General features: G+C 39.1%; 2 protein-coding genes across 2 annotated transcripts in view; both read right to left on the reverse strand.

Annotated features, from left to right (window-relative positions):
- ZSWIM5 (zinc finger SWIM-type containing 5) overlaps positions 1 to 17,460 on the reverse strand; it is a 223,047-nt gene that overhangs the window by 54,328 nt on the left and 151,259 nt on the right. Inside the window, exon 2 of the mRNA XM_057708949.1 lies at positions 7,438 to 7,794. Within this exon, the coding sequence (XP_057564932.1) occupies positions 7,438 to 7,794 (357 nt within the window). The remainder of the gene's footprint in view (positions 1 to 7,437; positions 7,795 to 17,460) is intronic.
- Positions 2,093 to 5,286, reverse strand: LOC130858446 (chemokine-like protein TAFA-3). The gene is made up of 2 exons (XM_057744885.1): positions 5,265 to 5,286; positions 2,093 to 2,379 (listed from the first exon to the last, which is right to left on the reverse strand). Exons 1-2 carry the CDS (start codon positions 5,284 to 5,286, stop codon positions 2,093 to 2,095), a joined length of 309 nt encoding a protein of 102 aa, XP_057600868.1.

Raw genomic sequence — 17,460 nt, forward strand, 5'->3', positions numbered from 1 at the left:
GATACTTTAACATTTTCGTATGAAAATTTCCACAGGATTACAAGACAAATGGTAACAAGTGAAGATAAAAAAGAAAGGATGTTTTTATGAATAATTATTAAACAAACTATCATGTGGGTTGAGGCTCCAAGTTAGCACTGAGACTCTAAGAATGAGACGTGTCCTGAGGGAACTGTTAAGTCTGTGGAACCAATTTTTCTTTCATTCTTTTTTTTTTTTTTTGCAGAGCAGAATATGCCACAGAGACTGTTTGTGGCCTGCAAATATTTTACTATGCTTTCCAGAAAATGTACCAATCCCTTAATCCCTTCCCCAACCTTGAAGGAGATGATGATTACCTTTGACCTACTCCTTGACTACCCCACCCTGTGACCCCACTATGTGCAGAGATTCGAAGTTGTCAGAGTTCTGACATCTACAGTCTAGTCACTGTTCACCCCATTACCAAAAACAACAAAAAGGCAAACAAGAAGATAAACTCTGAAGTGGGTGAACAGTCTTGATTCTACTGCATGGGGAGGGAGGGAGAGAAGCAGGGAAGGACTGAGACTCAGCCTCAACCCGTCATCTGATTTGTCTTCTCTGAGTGTCAGAATTCAGCACGGTCCCAATTGGTCTCTATTGATGCCCCTCCCCTCAAGGCCGCATCACACCCTGCAATCCTGGCGATCCCAGCTGATCCTAGCTGATCCCAGCTGATGCCAGCAGATGCTGAGGCTGTAATTCTCTTCCTGATGAGACATCTAAGTAACTCGTCTCTCTGAGTCCCTGAGGCCTGTGTGTCATCCACAAACCACCTAGGGTGCCAGGCTGACTGGCTGACCTTCAGTCCTGGGCAGAGGCTCCATTCAGCCCAGCAGGGGCTCCCCTGATGTCCAGCAGGGCCTTTGAAGGAAGAGGAATCTGACCAGCCCTGGACGCCACCCAGACCCTCTCTTGGAGCCAGAGCTTCTGAGAGGTACAGCCTAAAGACTCCGGCAGAGATGGGCTAGAGTTGACAAGGAGGCTGCCAGCTCAGAGTGCTCAGCTGTAACTGGGCTGACTGACCTCTGGGTGGCATGGGGTCTGTTTGGAAGTTTCGGGGCTGAGGGCAGAGTGGATATCCAGTGGCCCTGCCTCCTGGTGGGTAGGTATTCTGGACTATTTCAGATAGGAGTGACCTTCATAAAAGTTCCTGCTCAAAATCATTGCACTGTCCAGCCAGTTCTTTGCAGGTTCCTGTTCTTAAGATAAAAACAGTGTGGAAGGTCCAAGCTGGAATCCCATCAACCAGGCCAAATGAAAATTCAACGGTCTCAGAGATTTGGGAGCCCAAGCTGTGACACCTTGGGCAAGTCACCTCATTCCTCTGGGACTCAGTTTCCTCATCTGTTAAAACAAGCAGACAAAAACCTGGGGTGCTTGGGTGGGGGTGATTTTACAGTCCTGTCCAGCCCGTACCCGGTGTGTCCAAAGCAGGCAAGGCCTCTGCAGAAGCTTTTCTGGAAGGTTGTTTGGCTTCATCTCTGCTTTCCTTCCTCAAGTCAATTCAGTCCCATCCAAATGAGATACAGCTGGTCTGGCATCATGGGCGAGTGTTTTCCTTTAGTACGTCAGCAGCTTGCTGGGGATTCGGATTGACGCGAGGGAGGGAAAAAGTGGGTGGTGAATATGACCTCTTGTCTTTGTGCCCTCTGGCCAGAGGGTGGCTAAAAAGCTGTAGGAGTCTCCTCCCCAAATCCCCAACACGCTCACAGCATATGGTCCAGAAACCAGTCGGATGCCACACACTTTAATCTAAATTATCTAGATTGCCTTTCGTCAGCTCTTCAACTTGACTGAACATTCCCTAAGGGTAGGGATTGTATCTTGACCTTCTTCTGTGCCCCCCAGAGAGAGCCCAGCACCACAGGTACATGGCTGGAGATTGGCCTGGAGATATGAGGTTCATATCTGCTGAGAAACTTAACTGCAATGCCTCTGGAAAGAGTGCTGCTGCACTTGGCACAGGGCGTGGGTCCAGGTAAGTGAATCTCCATATTTGTCAGCTGATAACTGGACACCATTCTTCAGTTGGTGGCTTAATCAAGCTGTCAGGTCATGACCCCAAGAGCTATCGTGTGACCTTGGTGGTTTTGACTTTGTGTCCACTACTGCAGCTCCATCCCGACAGGTCCGGGAGCACTTTACACTCCTCCCCCGGCAGGCAGGGCTCCATCTGACACCACCACTTCTGCAGGATGATGGAGGCATCCACGCAGGAGGGCTTTGCCCGGGTGGTGCCAGCCACGTGGCCAGAGAAGCAAGAGCATTTGACAGTCTGGGAGCGCTCCTCGATGCGGTTCTGGTTACAGCAGCGGTGAGCGGCAATCACCTCGCAGGTGCCCTGCTTCACAGGGACTGAAGGGGCCAGCACACGATCAGGTGCCCGGCCCAGGCCAGCCTTCTTTCATTCTTAAACATCCTTTTTTAAATTATAAAAACAACACATGCTTATTGTGTAAAATATACTAAAGTATAAAGAAAATAAAAATCCACTCATAGTGCCTCCAGCCGTAAGTTACCCTTGTTAATATCACAGTGTATCTTCTTCCCATCTTTTTGTCCTGTATATACACATACGTGTATACATATATGCATACATACACACACACACAGCTTTTTAAATTTAATTTTAAAATTTTAATTGAAATATGAATTATGAAAAGTGCACAAATTTTAATTGTAAAGCTTGATGAATTATCACATAGTGATTATAACAGTGTAACTATCACTGAAGTCAAGAAAATAGAATACTACCAGCAGCTTAGGAGCCCCTTTGTGAACACTATCTCCCTTCCTCTTCTCCTAAACGAACCACTATCCTGACTTCTAACACTAGGGACTTGTTTTTGAACTCTATATAAATTGAATCATACAAGACTTATTCTTTTGTGTCTGGCTTTTTTCACTCAGGATCATGTTTGTAAGATTCTCTCATATTTTTTATGTTTAGCAAAACTTTATTTTCATTGATATATAGTATTCCATCACTTGAACTATTAATTTATTAAGCCATTCTACTGGTGATGGACATTTGGATTGTTTCTATTTCAGGCTCTCACAAATTATGCTACTCATTTCCACTGGGTAGACACCTAGGAGAAGAATTCCTGGGTCTAGGGTACACACAGGTTCAACTTCAGTTAGATGATGCCCAACAGTTTCCCAAAATGACTGTAACAATTTACACTCCTTCCTGCAAAATACTAGTTCCAGTTGCTCAGTATCCTCAACAATACTTGATACAGATAGTTTAAAAACATTTAGCCTTTCTGGTGGCTATGCAGTGCTATCTCACTGTGGTTTTAATTTTCATTTCCCTAATTACTAATTAGTTAAAGTGCCTTTTAATATGCTTACTAGCCATTTGGATGTCCTTTTTGCCGAGTGGCTTTTGAGTCTCTTGTCCATTTTACTATTTGTAGGGGTTCTTAATGTATTTAGGATACGAGCCCTTTGTCAGCTGTATGTATTCTAAAGATCTTCTCCCACTATTTGCTTGCCTTTTTAGTCTCTTAACGGTGCCTTTTGATAAACAGAAGTTTAAAAATTTTACTGTAGTCCAATTTATCAATCTTCTCCTACTTAAGAAATTTTTTCTATCTCACAAACATGAAAATATTCTTTCATATTATCTCCTATATGCTTTATTGTTTTCCTTTTCACATTTATATATGCAATTCATTGGCAACTGATTTTTCTGTATGGCATGAGGTACGAATCAAGTTTTTTTGTTTTTGTTTTTGCCCCAGAATGAATTTTCAATTGATTCAGCATTATTTATTCAAAAGATTCTTCTTTTCCCACTGCTGGGCATTTAGTGGAATCCTTTCACTTTGGAAGTTCATCTGTTTTTGTTCTAGAAAACATTCTTCAATTATTTTATTGATGAATTCCTTACCCCAGTTTTCTATTTCTGGAATCCCTATTATTTAAACATTGGAATTCCAGGGCTCATTTTCTTAATTTTTAACATCTTTTTCCTCCTATTTTTTATCTCTGTCTTCTTTTAAAAAAAATCCCTTTGTTGTTCTGCTCTACTCTATAGGAACTTTCCTTACCTTTATTTTCCATCACTTAGTTTTATAATTTTTTGCCATTATATTTGTAATATTAATTAGTTTTCTGTTCTGTTAATTTGTTTTTATAGTATCCAGTTTTTATTTCAAAATTACAATATCTTCTATTCCCACGATAATATTAATAATTTTTCAAGCTTTTCTTCTCTTTGCATAGTCTCTATTTCCCCCAAATTGCCATTCTATGTTTGTTAGTTCTGGTCTATACCTTCCACAATATTCAATGCTGTTGACCATTCACTTCTTAAACCTCAATTTTATACTTAAAACAATTTTATAGTTACTTTATAGTTGCTAGCTTCTTCTCATTTCTCATTCTACTCTGCTAATTTGTATACTGGTTCCTGTTTCATCACCCGTATATGCATGGGTGTATTCGTTCAATAAATCCTTATTATTTTCCAGGTACCACGCTTGGTGATGGAGACTCAGAAATCTGTAAGACATGGTTCCCGACCTGACTCCTCAAGTTATCTTAGTTTTCTCTTGGTATCCAAGCTCTCTTTATGGATAAACAGCAACTGAAGCCCTGGCCTGGGTGCCATATGCCAGAGAATCTTGGGGTATGGAGTTACCAGAGCAAATCACAAACAGAGCATGGAGCAGTGCCAGATGAAGAGCTGGAAAGATAGTCCAAATTGAATCACCAATCCAAAGGGAACAAGGCAAAGTCTACTAAAACCACTCATAGTGACTAATAAAAGTTTCCAGGGATGTGAGGAGCAGAGAAATACCAGGATCCATTCCTGGGATTAAAAGCAGGTAGCCAGCAGTTTTAGAAATCTTATTCCTGCTTTTAAAGTCCGTTTTGGTGAGGGGTAGGGCTTGAGAGAGAAGAGACGGAAGATGCTCTAGGTGTTACAGATTTAGCAGAGAACAGAAACAGGACTTCAAAGATCATCTCTATGCTAGTAACTCCAAAATTCTGACTTTTGTCCTCAGTTCCAGACCCATATACCAATTGTGTATCAGAAATCTTTACCTAGTGTTCTACAAGCATCTCAAACTTAAACTGAATTCATCTTCCTCCTAAATTTATTCCTTCCCTTATGTTCCCAAAGTGAATGGCAACACTATTATCAAATCCAGCCATCACAGCTGGACATTCTGGAACTCAGTTTTTTCTCATCTTCCTCTTCTTTACTCCCCACTCATCCTACACACCTGGATGTTGAATCCAGTCCATGTTGCCTCTAAGACATCTCCATTCCTCCCTCCCCACCATTTTCAGTATCACTGCCTATATCAGCACTGGTTATTAGAAATATAAGAAAGACCTTGAGGAATACTAGGGAACCTGTGGTAGAAAGCTAATATTAGTCTGGAATAAACACAGGTACAGAAGCAGTAGTTCCTGGGGAAGGTTGAGAATAACATCTCAAGTTCACTGTGGCGACTTAAGCCTAATGTCAGACAAATAATAAGATGCTGAGATGGGAGGTATAATGAGGTTTGATAAAGACTGCTTCAGCACAGTGGTAAAGGGGAAAGAGGGTTGCTTTGGTGACAGTGGTGATGAGCAAGACAGGTGCAATACAGGTACTCTAGCAAGGTGGTTAGTTCAAGAAAAGGCAAGAGAGCTTGGATATAGGCAAAAATTCTGAGAAAGAGCTAGTGGGAATGAGGCATGAAAGTAGGCCATAGCCCACCTGTGATGCTACAGACCTGGAGCTGAACTCAGGTCCCTAAGAACTCTAGACTTAAGGAGGCCAAAGAAATAGAACAGCCTCCCTATGTGGGATAAGAAGATACATATACACACATACATATATGAAGCTACTCTTTAACAGTACCTCTCAAATAGAGCTCAGTTATCATGTAAACACTGCAGCTCTGAGGATAAAGCAACAGAAGATTATTTCTGCTAGTTAGCCAGAGTTCCTGGGAGAGAATTCCCTGGTGATGCAGTGGTTAAGAATCCGCCTGCCAATGCAGGGGACACGGGCTTGAGCCCTGGGCTGGAAGATCCCACATGCCGCGGAGCAACTAAGCCCATGTACCACAACTACTGAGCCTGTGCTCTAGATCCCACAGGCCATAACTACTGAGCCTGAGTGCCACAACTACTGAAGCCCACATGCCTAGAGCCTGTGCTCCACAACAAGAGAAGCCACCACAATGAAAAGCCCACGCACCACAATGAAAAGTAGCCCCACTAGCCACAACTAGAGAAAACCTGTGCACAGCAAGGAATACCCAAAGCAGTGCCCCCCCCCCCCAAAAAAAAGGGTTCCTGGGAGCCTGTCTATTTTTATTTCTGAGGAGTAGTGAGGCTGTGTGTAGGACTTGATTAGCTCTATTGGGCAAATGGGAAAGGCAGGCCCTTTGGCATATAGACTCTTGTATTATACAAGCCCTTCGTCTGGTCTCATTGCCTTGTTCACACTAATACCAAAGTTATCTTCTAAAAATAGAGAGGTTAAAAAATAAATAAATAAATAAATAAAAAATAAAAATAGAGAGGTAATACAGAGAAGCATTAAAAACTTGAGTTCTGAAGTCAGGTGAACCTAGGTTATAAATAACTTCCTTATTTATAAAATGGAAATGGTTATAATACCTATCTCACAAGGTAGTTTTGAAAACTAAATGCATTAACATATATAAACATATATAAAGTCTCTTGCATGATACCTGGAACATAGTAGGACCTAAAAAACAAAATGAAAAATTGGCTCATATAGCTCTTCTTCGCAAAATTCTTCAACAGTTTCCTATGATTAAGTATCTACAGCCTGGCTTCACAGTAAAGGCAAGCATTTATTTCAGACTTAGCTGTCTTTTCTACTAGATTATAAGCTATCTGAAGGCAGGAATGTGTTTTATGCCCTTGACAATCAGCACTATCACTTGCACAGTGCAGGTACTCAACATATACTTGTTTAATGAATAAGTGAACATAACATCTTCCTCTATCCATAAACCTTCCCATTATTAGCTCATACACACAATGCTAACAGATGCTCTTTAGAATAACCCTGATGCTATGCAGAATCCTGAAATGTTAAGGAATTCTCGTATCGATTTCATTTCACTGAATGACACTATTTTATGCTTTCTCTCACTCTTGAACATCCCAGGCTTCTGGGGGCAGGGACTGTATGGACAAATGAAGTTCATAAATTAAATCAATACATAACTCTAACTTCTCTGTTCTTTTTTTGCCAACCCTTTATGAGGTGGACAATTGGATTGCTTTAAGAAACAGAGTTAATAGTTTGGATAGAATGAACTGATTAAGGTTGAGTGATTACAATGGCAAAAGTATTCCAACCTCTGTAAACATGCAATAAAGCAACAAGATAGATTTTTAGCAACAAAAATGTTGTACAATTACCGTTTACTTGGTTGATTTCGGAGTTGGAAGATAGAATCTCATCTGCCAGTTTCTGTGCAGTAGGAAGAACTTCAGTGTGGTGTGCTGTGATTAGATATTGAATAAACTTCTGTAGCTGGTCCCTATTCATCTGGAAAAGGGTTTCTGAGATAGGAAGACGCAGTTTGACTTGGTCTGGTTTACGGATCCTGTAGAGTGAGAGTGCTACCACGTGAGCACAGTAGAATATATCTTTGTTGCCACAGCCACACGTCACTGAAGTGATTTTGCATCGATCAAAACTGATGGCAACTTTATAAGTCACTGCTGGTTCAGAAGTAGTGGCCGGTTCAGTCACTGTGCCACTGAGATGGAAGCCTAAGGAAACAAAGAAGACACGTTTAGAGATTCTGTAGTAAGAAACTGGAAGATTTTCACTTTGTGTTTCGATTCATCAACTCATAAACTATTTGCTGAGTATCTTCTACATACACGGTAGCTCTGTCAAAGGTCAGTGAAGCCCAGGTATTGCTCTTAAGGAACACACAATCTAGAAAAAGAGTCCTTACCCTGGAGTCTATGAACCTCCAGAACTATTAAGAAAACTTTCGTTTATACATATATACATTCTTCTGGGGGACATTTCATGCCTTTTATCATAGTCCCAAAAAGGTTAATCAAGAACCTTGAATAAGTTAAGAATCTCGTTAGTAGATTTTGAACTCTTTGTGGCTAAAGACAAGTCTACAAATAACGTCAGTACAATCTAGAGTAAGGTGAGTGTTATAAACGAAAGAAACCAAAAGAATGCCACGAGGAAGGACAAGGAAGATAAGCGCAACATTTCTTCTCAAAACAAACACTTCCAAAACGGTAACCACGTGGAATACCTAAAAGGCAAGAAGGCTCATACGATGTGAAAAGCAGAGAGCTTGGTGCAGTGAGACTATGCAGTGTTACACCTGCGCTCACTGGCACACAGCACCAATAATTATGAAATGTAGGGAGAATGCATTTTTAAGTTACAACTAAATTGAAAAAAGTCAAATTCAATAGCAAATTCATTCTATAATACTTTATTCTTTACTCTAAATATGATTCTTCTTTGACAAAATGTGTATTCAAACAATCATTCAGTCATTCAGCGAAAGTTTAATAAGACTTTAAGTATCAAACTTTTTTAAAGTATCCCTGTTAGCCTGGGGATGCTAACACGAAAAGAAGAGGAATATCAGGTATTTGTTAAGCACCTACTACACAGCAGAACTGTGTTGGGTGCATTTTATAATTTATCATAACAACCTTATGAAGTTGGTATTATTTTCCTTATTTTAAAGGTATGTAAACTGAGGCTCAGAGGTTAGGTAATTTGCCCAAGGGCCCTCAGCTAGCAAGTCACAGACCAGGTCTGACTGACTCCAAAGTTTATTTTCTTTTATTTATATTACACTACCTCTGAAAATGACAAAGTCCTTATCCTCAAAAACCACATACACATAAATAAATGATTACAATATAATATACCAAATGGTACAGTAGAGACAGGAACAAAGGTGAACCTAATTTCATAGACTTTCCTGTTTTACTGCACTCCACACTGTGAGGAGGAAAGCAATTTAAAATAATTTTATATTTGCTGGAAAAATATTTGCCAAATAATCAAAAATGCATATATTAGCTTCAGAGCTACCATTGAGACCTGGCAGAATTAAAAAATGAAGAGAAAAAAGGTCCCGAAGTTCAAGTTTCAGATAATTATGGCTAATTAAAGTAAGAATAAGTCCTAAATTTATAAGCATACTCATAAGATCTAGCAAAATTAACATTACTAAAGGCACATTTAGGTCCAGTCCAAAGAAAGGTGCATATTACTGAAAAAGTTAAGATTAATTTCCAGAGTAAGAAAAATATCAAAATTAATTTGCTAACTTCACAGCCTTCAAGTATATTTTTTAAACTTCACGGAGGCTTTCTCTCAGCTATACTTAGTTGCATATTTAAAAATATTGATTGTCAGGACTTCCCTGTTGGCGCAGTGGGTAAGACTCCATGTTCCCAATGCAGGGGGCCTGGGTTCAATCTCTGGTCAGGGAACTAGATCTCACATGCTGCAACTAAGAGTTTGCATACCACAACTAAGGAGCCCGCCTGCCGCAACTAACACTCAGCACAACCAAATAAATAAATAAATATTTTAAAACATATTGATTGTCATTTGTTTAAAGCAAAGTAGAAAAGTTATATTCAAATATGATTAAGTATGGCTAAAGATTGCCTTCACTCTAGAACTAAGGAAGAGAATTTTTGCATAGTTGAGAAGTAACTCCTCTCCAGATTTCTATCCCCTGGACACAGCCGGTAGAGTAACCCAACACAGAGCACACTACACGAGGAATTAGGCAGCCATGATCTGCTACTTACTATGTGGTTTTGGACGACTCACTTTACAACTCTGAGCCTAAGCTTCCTCCTTCATAAAGTGGGAATGACAATATTCGCTATGCCTATCTCTTAAAAGTACTTTGTCAAACTGTAAATGTCCTACAGATTTATTATTCATGCTTTTATGCGGTTTTTGTTAGTGGGTATCCATGTCAAGGGAATGAGACAACTTCCTCAGTGGCCAAGTTTCACAGTGGTTGAAAATCAGGTGCTAAAAAAGTACTTTTTTGTATTTCCCTCGGGCCCTAGGAGTATCTAGTATACTCTTGAGAAATGACTCAAGTCCTGATGAAAAGAGACCCCACAGAAGGACTACTTTAAAATTTCAAATAAGATGATGCCGATGTAGGAAAACCTTAGGTTAAAGAGTTAACCTAACCTAAGTTTAACCTTAGGTTAAAAGAGTTAAAAGGTAAAAAGAGCACACAGTGGGTATTCAATAATTACATGCTGGACTCAATAGAAAGTTTTTAAAATTAGGCTTCTACATATTTGCTTAAATTAGCAGATTACTGGTGGACATGTTTATGGCAGTTAGGTTTGCAATGGAAAAGAAATACTACATTGAACTTCTATGTAGCTTTATTCTCAGGAGTAATTAATCTTGAAAAAATGTTACTAGGTTATAATAAGGGAAAAAGGAACTCCCAGCAAGGAAACTTCCACAGAGCCACCCAGAACCTTCTGCCTCTCAAATGGGCCTAGGCCTGGAGCATGAGCTATACCAGTGTTTTTATACGGATGATGAAGCCCAAAGATTTACCCAACTCAAATGAACATGTTCCCAATAGTGTCATGGACATAAACCAAAGCCTCCAGGGAGCCATGTCTAACTAGCTTTGGAAAAATATTTTGCAGAAAGTTTCTCAGTTGTTTTAACATTGACCTGCTGTGGAGACAGATGGAATCTAAGCTGATACTCAACATTTTGTCTCTAATTCCAGATTAACCTAGAGGGTTCAAACCATTACCAATGCTATAAAAACTGAAATTGTAGAATTTCCGTGAACATAATAATGTTTCTAGTTTTATAGCTGTCTTGCAGGTTTTATTTGGACATTTTCACACAAAGGAGTAGAGAGACCACGTACGAGCCCCCTACATCCATCACTCAGCTTCAACAACTATCAATACAAAGATAAACTTGTTTAACCTTTACCCCCCCAACCCCTTCCCAGTCCTCCTCAATTAATTATATTGAAGTAAATCCCACAAATATCCTTTCATAGGTAAATACCTCTGTATACATTTCTAAAAGACATGAATTAAAAAAAATTTTTTTTTCTGCCTCATCGTGGGGCATGTGGAATCTTATTTCTCCCACAAGGGATCGAACATGTGCCCCCTGCATTGAAAGAGTGGAGTCTTAACCACTGGACCACCAGGGAAGTCCCACAAGAACTTATAATTAATAATAATTCCTTAATATCAAATATCCAGTATTCAGATTTCCACAACGGATTTCAAAAACAAAACAGAACAAAAACCAAAAAACAGGAAAGGTTTGTTCAAATCAGAATACAAACAAGGTTTAGACATTACATTTGATTGATATGTCTCTTAAGCTACAAGTTCCTTCTCCTTCCTCTTCCCCTTCAATTATTTACTGAAAAATAACAGTTAGCTCTAGAGAGATATGACCAGATTCAGGGTTTCAGTAAAATGACTTCAGAGGTTGTGTTGCATACTTTCTAATATATCATATCAGGAGACACAGGATAACTGGTGGTCTTTCTTCGTGTGCTGTCAGAATTGAGCACTGGGTTCAGGCATTGTTAGCCTGCTCCATCCATTATAAAGTCTCTTGTCAACTTTTCAACTAATAGTTTTAGTAGTCACTGATGATTATTGCCTTGATCTACTGATATTATTTCACTAGGGTGGCTTTACTGTAAAAAAAAAAAGAAAAAAATTGGCCCTCTCATACTCTCTGACTTTTAACACCCTCAATTGTAAAATAAGGGAAAAAACATAAAATGGCCAGCTCAGTGCCTGGAACATGGTGGGCTTTTAACAAAAAAAGTGACAAAAACAACCACAAAAATTGCTTACAACTCATGGGAAAATAACTATTTTACAGACAAAGTTTTCCTGAATATCAACTTTGTGATCATCCTTCATTCACATTTTCCTAAAATATAAAAAAAAACCCCACATATATAGTGAAATCATCCTGTTTATCAAAATGCCCAAGAACTACAGGCTTTTAAAACAGTCTCTAGGTTCATTAGTACCATTTTTCTAGATTTCATATATATATGCATCAGCATATGTTATTTGCTTTTCTCTTTCTGACTTACTTCACTCTGTATAACGGACTCTAGGGCAGGAATTAAAAACGCAGAAGTAGAGAACAGACTTGAGGACATGGGGGCGGGGGGGGAGGTTGGGACGTAGTGAGAGAGTAGCATTGACATATATACACTACCAACTGTGAAACAGATAGCTAGTGGGAAGCTGCTGCAGAGCACAAGGAGATCGGCTTGGTGCTTTGTGATGACCTAGAGGGGTGGGATGGGGAGGGTGGGAGGGAGGCTCAAGTGGGAGGGGATATGGGATATATGTATAAATATAGCTTATTCACTTGGTTGTACAGCAGAAACTAACACAATATTGTAAAGCAATTATACTCCAATAAAGATGTATAAAACAAAGAACCATTAAAAAAATAAAACAGTCTCTTTTTATCAATTGTAAGTCTTGAAATGATTAAGGCAATGGATGGATTGTGGCGAGAGGGAGTAGGCAGGCACATAGGGAAGCAACATGTGTTTGCTTTACTAGTGGCTCCAGTAGGCCATAAAGGTCAAATGCCCATATATTTCCTTCCTCCTTACAGCCTGTCTTTTGGGTGCAAAGCAGTCAGGGATGGTGGGTCTAGTAGAAACCTAGCTTTCTGAAGAAAACAGTTAGTCAATCAGGTAGCTGCTCCCCTTGTGGCCCTATCATTTCATATGTGGCGGGGTGGGGGGGACCCACGGGAAACTTAAGTGCTTTAACACTGAGTCAGCCCTGAATGCACCATATACTTTCAAGGAGTTCCTGTTTAGTTTTGCAAGCACTGCATTCCTTCAACCTGCCCCCCCAAATCACAAAGCTAGCTTTGCCCTGAGAGAGATTTGAAAAAATTTCAACTTCCTGTTCTATGCCTGAGGTACCTTCCCTACCTGGCCTCGACACTGTTTAGAAATTTTAGAATAAAATTGTACTGCAGCCCCTTCTCCACTGCATATCACAATGGCCTTGATGTCTCAGCTTCCAGGAAAAAACTGACCTTCTATAAACGCCTGCTTATGAGGTAAGCCCCTACCAGCATGTTATGCTATAAGTGTGCCATGTTTTCCTTGCTTTCAACATGCTGCAAGAACCACTTATGATGGGGGAAGATTCACAACGTGTGCAGAAACGGCCTCATAGGCCCCTAATAACTGAGTTCTTTGCAGGCAGCCCTAGCTAGAGCTTGTCATGCTTAAATGTGCAACAAGAGCTCTGAGACCTTCAAGATTAACAAGAAATTGTTAAAAATCCAGGAGTGGCTCATGGCTTAAAAGAGTTCTTATTCTCCTGCCTTCTAAACTAAGTGGTGGCACAAGAGGAAATGCAGAAGACTGAAATTGTTTGCTTAACATTTCTTTTCCAGCATCAGTGCTAGGGAATCCAGGGCATGGGCTGGACCCAACTTTGGATTGGACTAAACAGAAAGAATCAAGGATCAGTTTTATACTTGTGGAACATATAAATAAAATTTCTCTTTTCAAATAAGGAAATCCTATGTTCTTCATGGCTTAGCTCAAATATCACCTCCATATGAAACTCTACCTGGTGTCCCAGTTGCTAACCTGAATCATGTTTTTTTGTTTGTTTTTGTTTTTATATTGGAGTATAGTTGATTAACAATGTTGTGATAGTTTCAGGTGTACAGCAAAGTGATAAACTGAATCATATTAAATGAAGACACTTTACCATTTGTGCCTGTGAAGCTTATACTTTATTTCACAAGAGAGCATTTTACCCAGAATCAACTAATAAATGACCGAAGAGATAATAATTTCACAGATGAAGAATAGGCTTAGAGAAGTTATGCAATTTGCAACTTGTAATCATTTACATGATCACTGTTATGATAACAGAAATTAAAATGACCATAAATTCACATTCTGAAACATCTGAGGCTTTAAAAACTAGGAAAAATAAATTTGTAAAAAGTTTCCTTCAAATTAATATATTTCCCGAATATGCCCAAATTGCTTCTTTTGATTTAAAAAGAAAATAATTTTTAATCACTAACAGTTTTTGAGCACTTACCATGCATTCTTTAACAAACATTACATCATTTAATCCTCACCACAATGTTATGTGTTTAGTACCATTATCCCCATTTTTTGTAGGTAAAGAAACTGAAGCTTAGAGAAATTATTTAATTTGCCTAAGTTTACACAGCCTGTAAAGTGGCTGAGCTAGGTTATGAACCTAGGCAGTCTGGCTTCAGAGTCTAAGCTCCTAACAACTACATTTTATTTCTATTATAGTGTTTCCCAAACACCAACTTCATTTTCCTGGCTTAGGAAAATCAGTGATGATCCTTAAATTCTGTTTTTAAATTAGACATTGCTAAATCATGCTAACTCTGTTTTCATCCTTTGTTTACATACAGTCAGCTACTGTGATACTAAATTGCCAAACTGATAGAAAAATGGAATCCTAACAGGCAAAAATGGCAGAGAATATGCAAAGTGTGGTCTCCCTGTCAGATTCAATCTGGTAACCCAAAAGTTATAGCACGTCTTCCCCTTAGAGACTACAAGAAATTCGAAGAGCCAAAACATATAAAGATGTTAATTTTTCTCTTTTTTAAAAGTATCTTAAGGTTAATTAATTCATTAAACTAATAACTATTTAAGATCTACTATGTTAGATCCCAAGAACACATCTGTGAAAGGACCAAATGATCCCTGACTTTATGGCATTTATAGTCTAGCTAGAGAGAGACAGATATTAAACAACTAAGTCCACAGATAATTAATTTTAATTGTGAAGAAGTACAAAATGTTAGGATAGTACATAATATGGAAGACCTGACCTGGTTTAGGGACAGGAGTGGTAGGGGATGGGCTCCTTGAGGAAATAACATTTTGAGCAGAATTTTATAGACTAAATCAGAATTAACTAGGTGAAAGGATGGGGAATGGCAGAGTAGTGGTAAAGAGGACTCCAGAAAGAAAAAAAAGGGCATAAGCAGAGGGGAAAAGAAGGCTATGCAGAAGTGCTAAGGCCAAGAGGAACATGGAATGTTCAAAGAACAGAAAGAAGACCAGCAACTGGAAAGCCAACAGGGAGGGGAGTAAAGGAGCATACAATGAGGCTGGAGAAGCAGGCAGGAGCCACGGCTCTGGGATGCATCCTAGCTCCCCCTCTACTCTGTATCCAAGAGGGTCACTAAATCCTGTGGATTCTGCCTCCGAAGTATCTCTCCATTCTAGCCTCTCTCCTTTAACTCTGCTAAAACTGCCTTAGCCCAAGATCATAACAATCTCTTGCCTGGATTAACCTTCCTGCCTCCAAGTCTTATTTCCTCTTTTCATCTTCCATAACATGAGCAGGATGATCTTCCGAAAACAAAAGCATGTCATTCCTACTAAACTGTGACCTCTTCATTTCACAGTCTTGGTATCTAACAGAGTCTGGCATAGAAAAAAAACATTTACAAAAATGTTTGCTTAAAATCTTTCAAATGGTTCCTCACTGATTATAGGGTAAAGTTCAAACTTATGATGGCCAATTTTTCTCTCTTCAGACTTGCTTCCTGCCACTTTTCAAAGCACTAAACACATTAAACTACTTGCAGATTCTTGACTACGCAGTGTTTTCTTAGCCTCAATGTCGCCACACCAGGTGTGACCTTCTCACCTCTTATCCTTAATTCTCAACTCAAATGATACCTACTCAAAGGAATCTTCCCTGATCTCCTTGGAGAATTAAATGCTTCTTCTTGAGCTCTGATTTTTTATCAGTCATATCTCTCTTACAGCACTTGGTATCAGCATAATTAATAGTTTTATATTTGCCTTTTCCCTTTAGATTGCGAACTCCTTGAAAGCAGAGGTTACGTCTTTTTCACATCTAAATTTTCATTTTAGGCACATTTTAAGGGCTTCATAAGTATTTGTTTACGGATGAATGAATAAATGAACACTAAACTGAACCTTTAATTTATATATCCACATTCATGATTCACAGAGAATTAAGCATGTTTATAAAATTCTTGATTTTATGATTAAAATAAAAACAGCCAATAATTAAACAATTTTACTGGGATGGTGAGCAAAGTAACAATAATTTGTATACAGGCTGATAATAGTGAAGCATCAAGATTATTTTCCATAACTCATATTTATGCCTCAAATGGACAGCTTTTATGCATCTGCCAATTTTCAACCCATTTTTTAAAATATGAAAATGAGCAATTTTATTAGTTAACAATTACTGGATATTTACTATGTGCCAGAGAGTGTTCTAACTTTTGATACTTTCCATGTATTAACTAATTAAATCCTCACAACACCTCTACAAGATAGGTTTGTTTATTAGTTCCCTTTTTCAGATGAGGAAACTGAGGCTCAGAGAGGTAAAGGAACTTGTTTAGATCACAGCATCTGTAAAAGGTGAGTTGGGATTCGCACCAGGTAGTCTGGTTCCAGAGGCTGTACTCTTAACTACAATATACTGAATACCACTATGCAGTTTAAATTATGTATACATAATTTTATAAAAGTAATTAGCAAGCACAGTTCTACAAAGACGCACTAATGACAAGTCAGAAAACTGATGTTCTCGTGGTTTCCTGGGCAATTGTTCAAGGCAACTGAAACTGACAAGTGCTCTGTGATGCTCTCACAGTTGGAATAAAGATGGGCTCATGAACTCATCTGTACAAGACACTGTCTTAGCACAGTGAGTGAATCATCTGAAAGTTGTAAAGAAAGCACTTCTCAGTACAGCCCTCTGACACCATTCAAAGTCCTTTGTGTTTCCGAGTGCAAGAAAGCCTCTACTAAAGCTTGGGCAATTAAAACCACTTTGCTCATTGCTCTTTTAATTCACCAGACCCTTGAGCAGGTGCTAATGCATGAAAATGAATGTAGTTTCAGCCAATAGCAGGGAAAAGGAGAGCTGTGGTTTACAAAAAGAATAATTTTTCTTATGGTCAGTTTAAGCGTATATACACAGAGAGATATACAAACTAGGTAACTCCTTTGAATGCTTTCCTCTTGAATAAGTTTGGTTTTGATGAAACTATATAGTATAAATTAGACCTTCTCACTTAATTCCTGTCTCCTGGAAGGCCATAGCAGTATACTAGCAGCCACTCTTTTTTCCTTTCTGTCACCTAGCAAAATGGTAGTCACACAAAGGCTTAAAACAGTGCAAATGACATCCTCAAAATAACTAATTTCCCTTCTAGAAAACCTTATTCAAAAGCTGGATAACTACTGCCTAAACAAGAGCACTGGAATGGGTCTGTGGACTCACACTATTATATACAGACCTGAAGAATCAGGGTGCTTGAGTTCTAATTCCAACACCCCTCAATTCCTCTTTGCC

This window comes from Hippopotamus amphibius, chromosome 1, assembly GCF_030028045.1.
Source record: "Hippopotamus amphibius kiboko isolate mHipAmp2 chromosome 1, mHipAmp2.hap2, whole genome shotgun sequence".
Lineage (NCBI taxonomy): Eukaryota > Metazoa > Chordata > Mammalia > Artiodactyla > Hippopotamidae > Hippopotamus > Hippopotamus amphibius.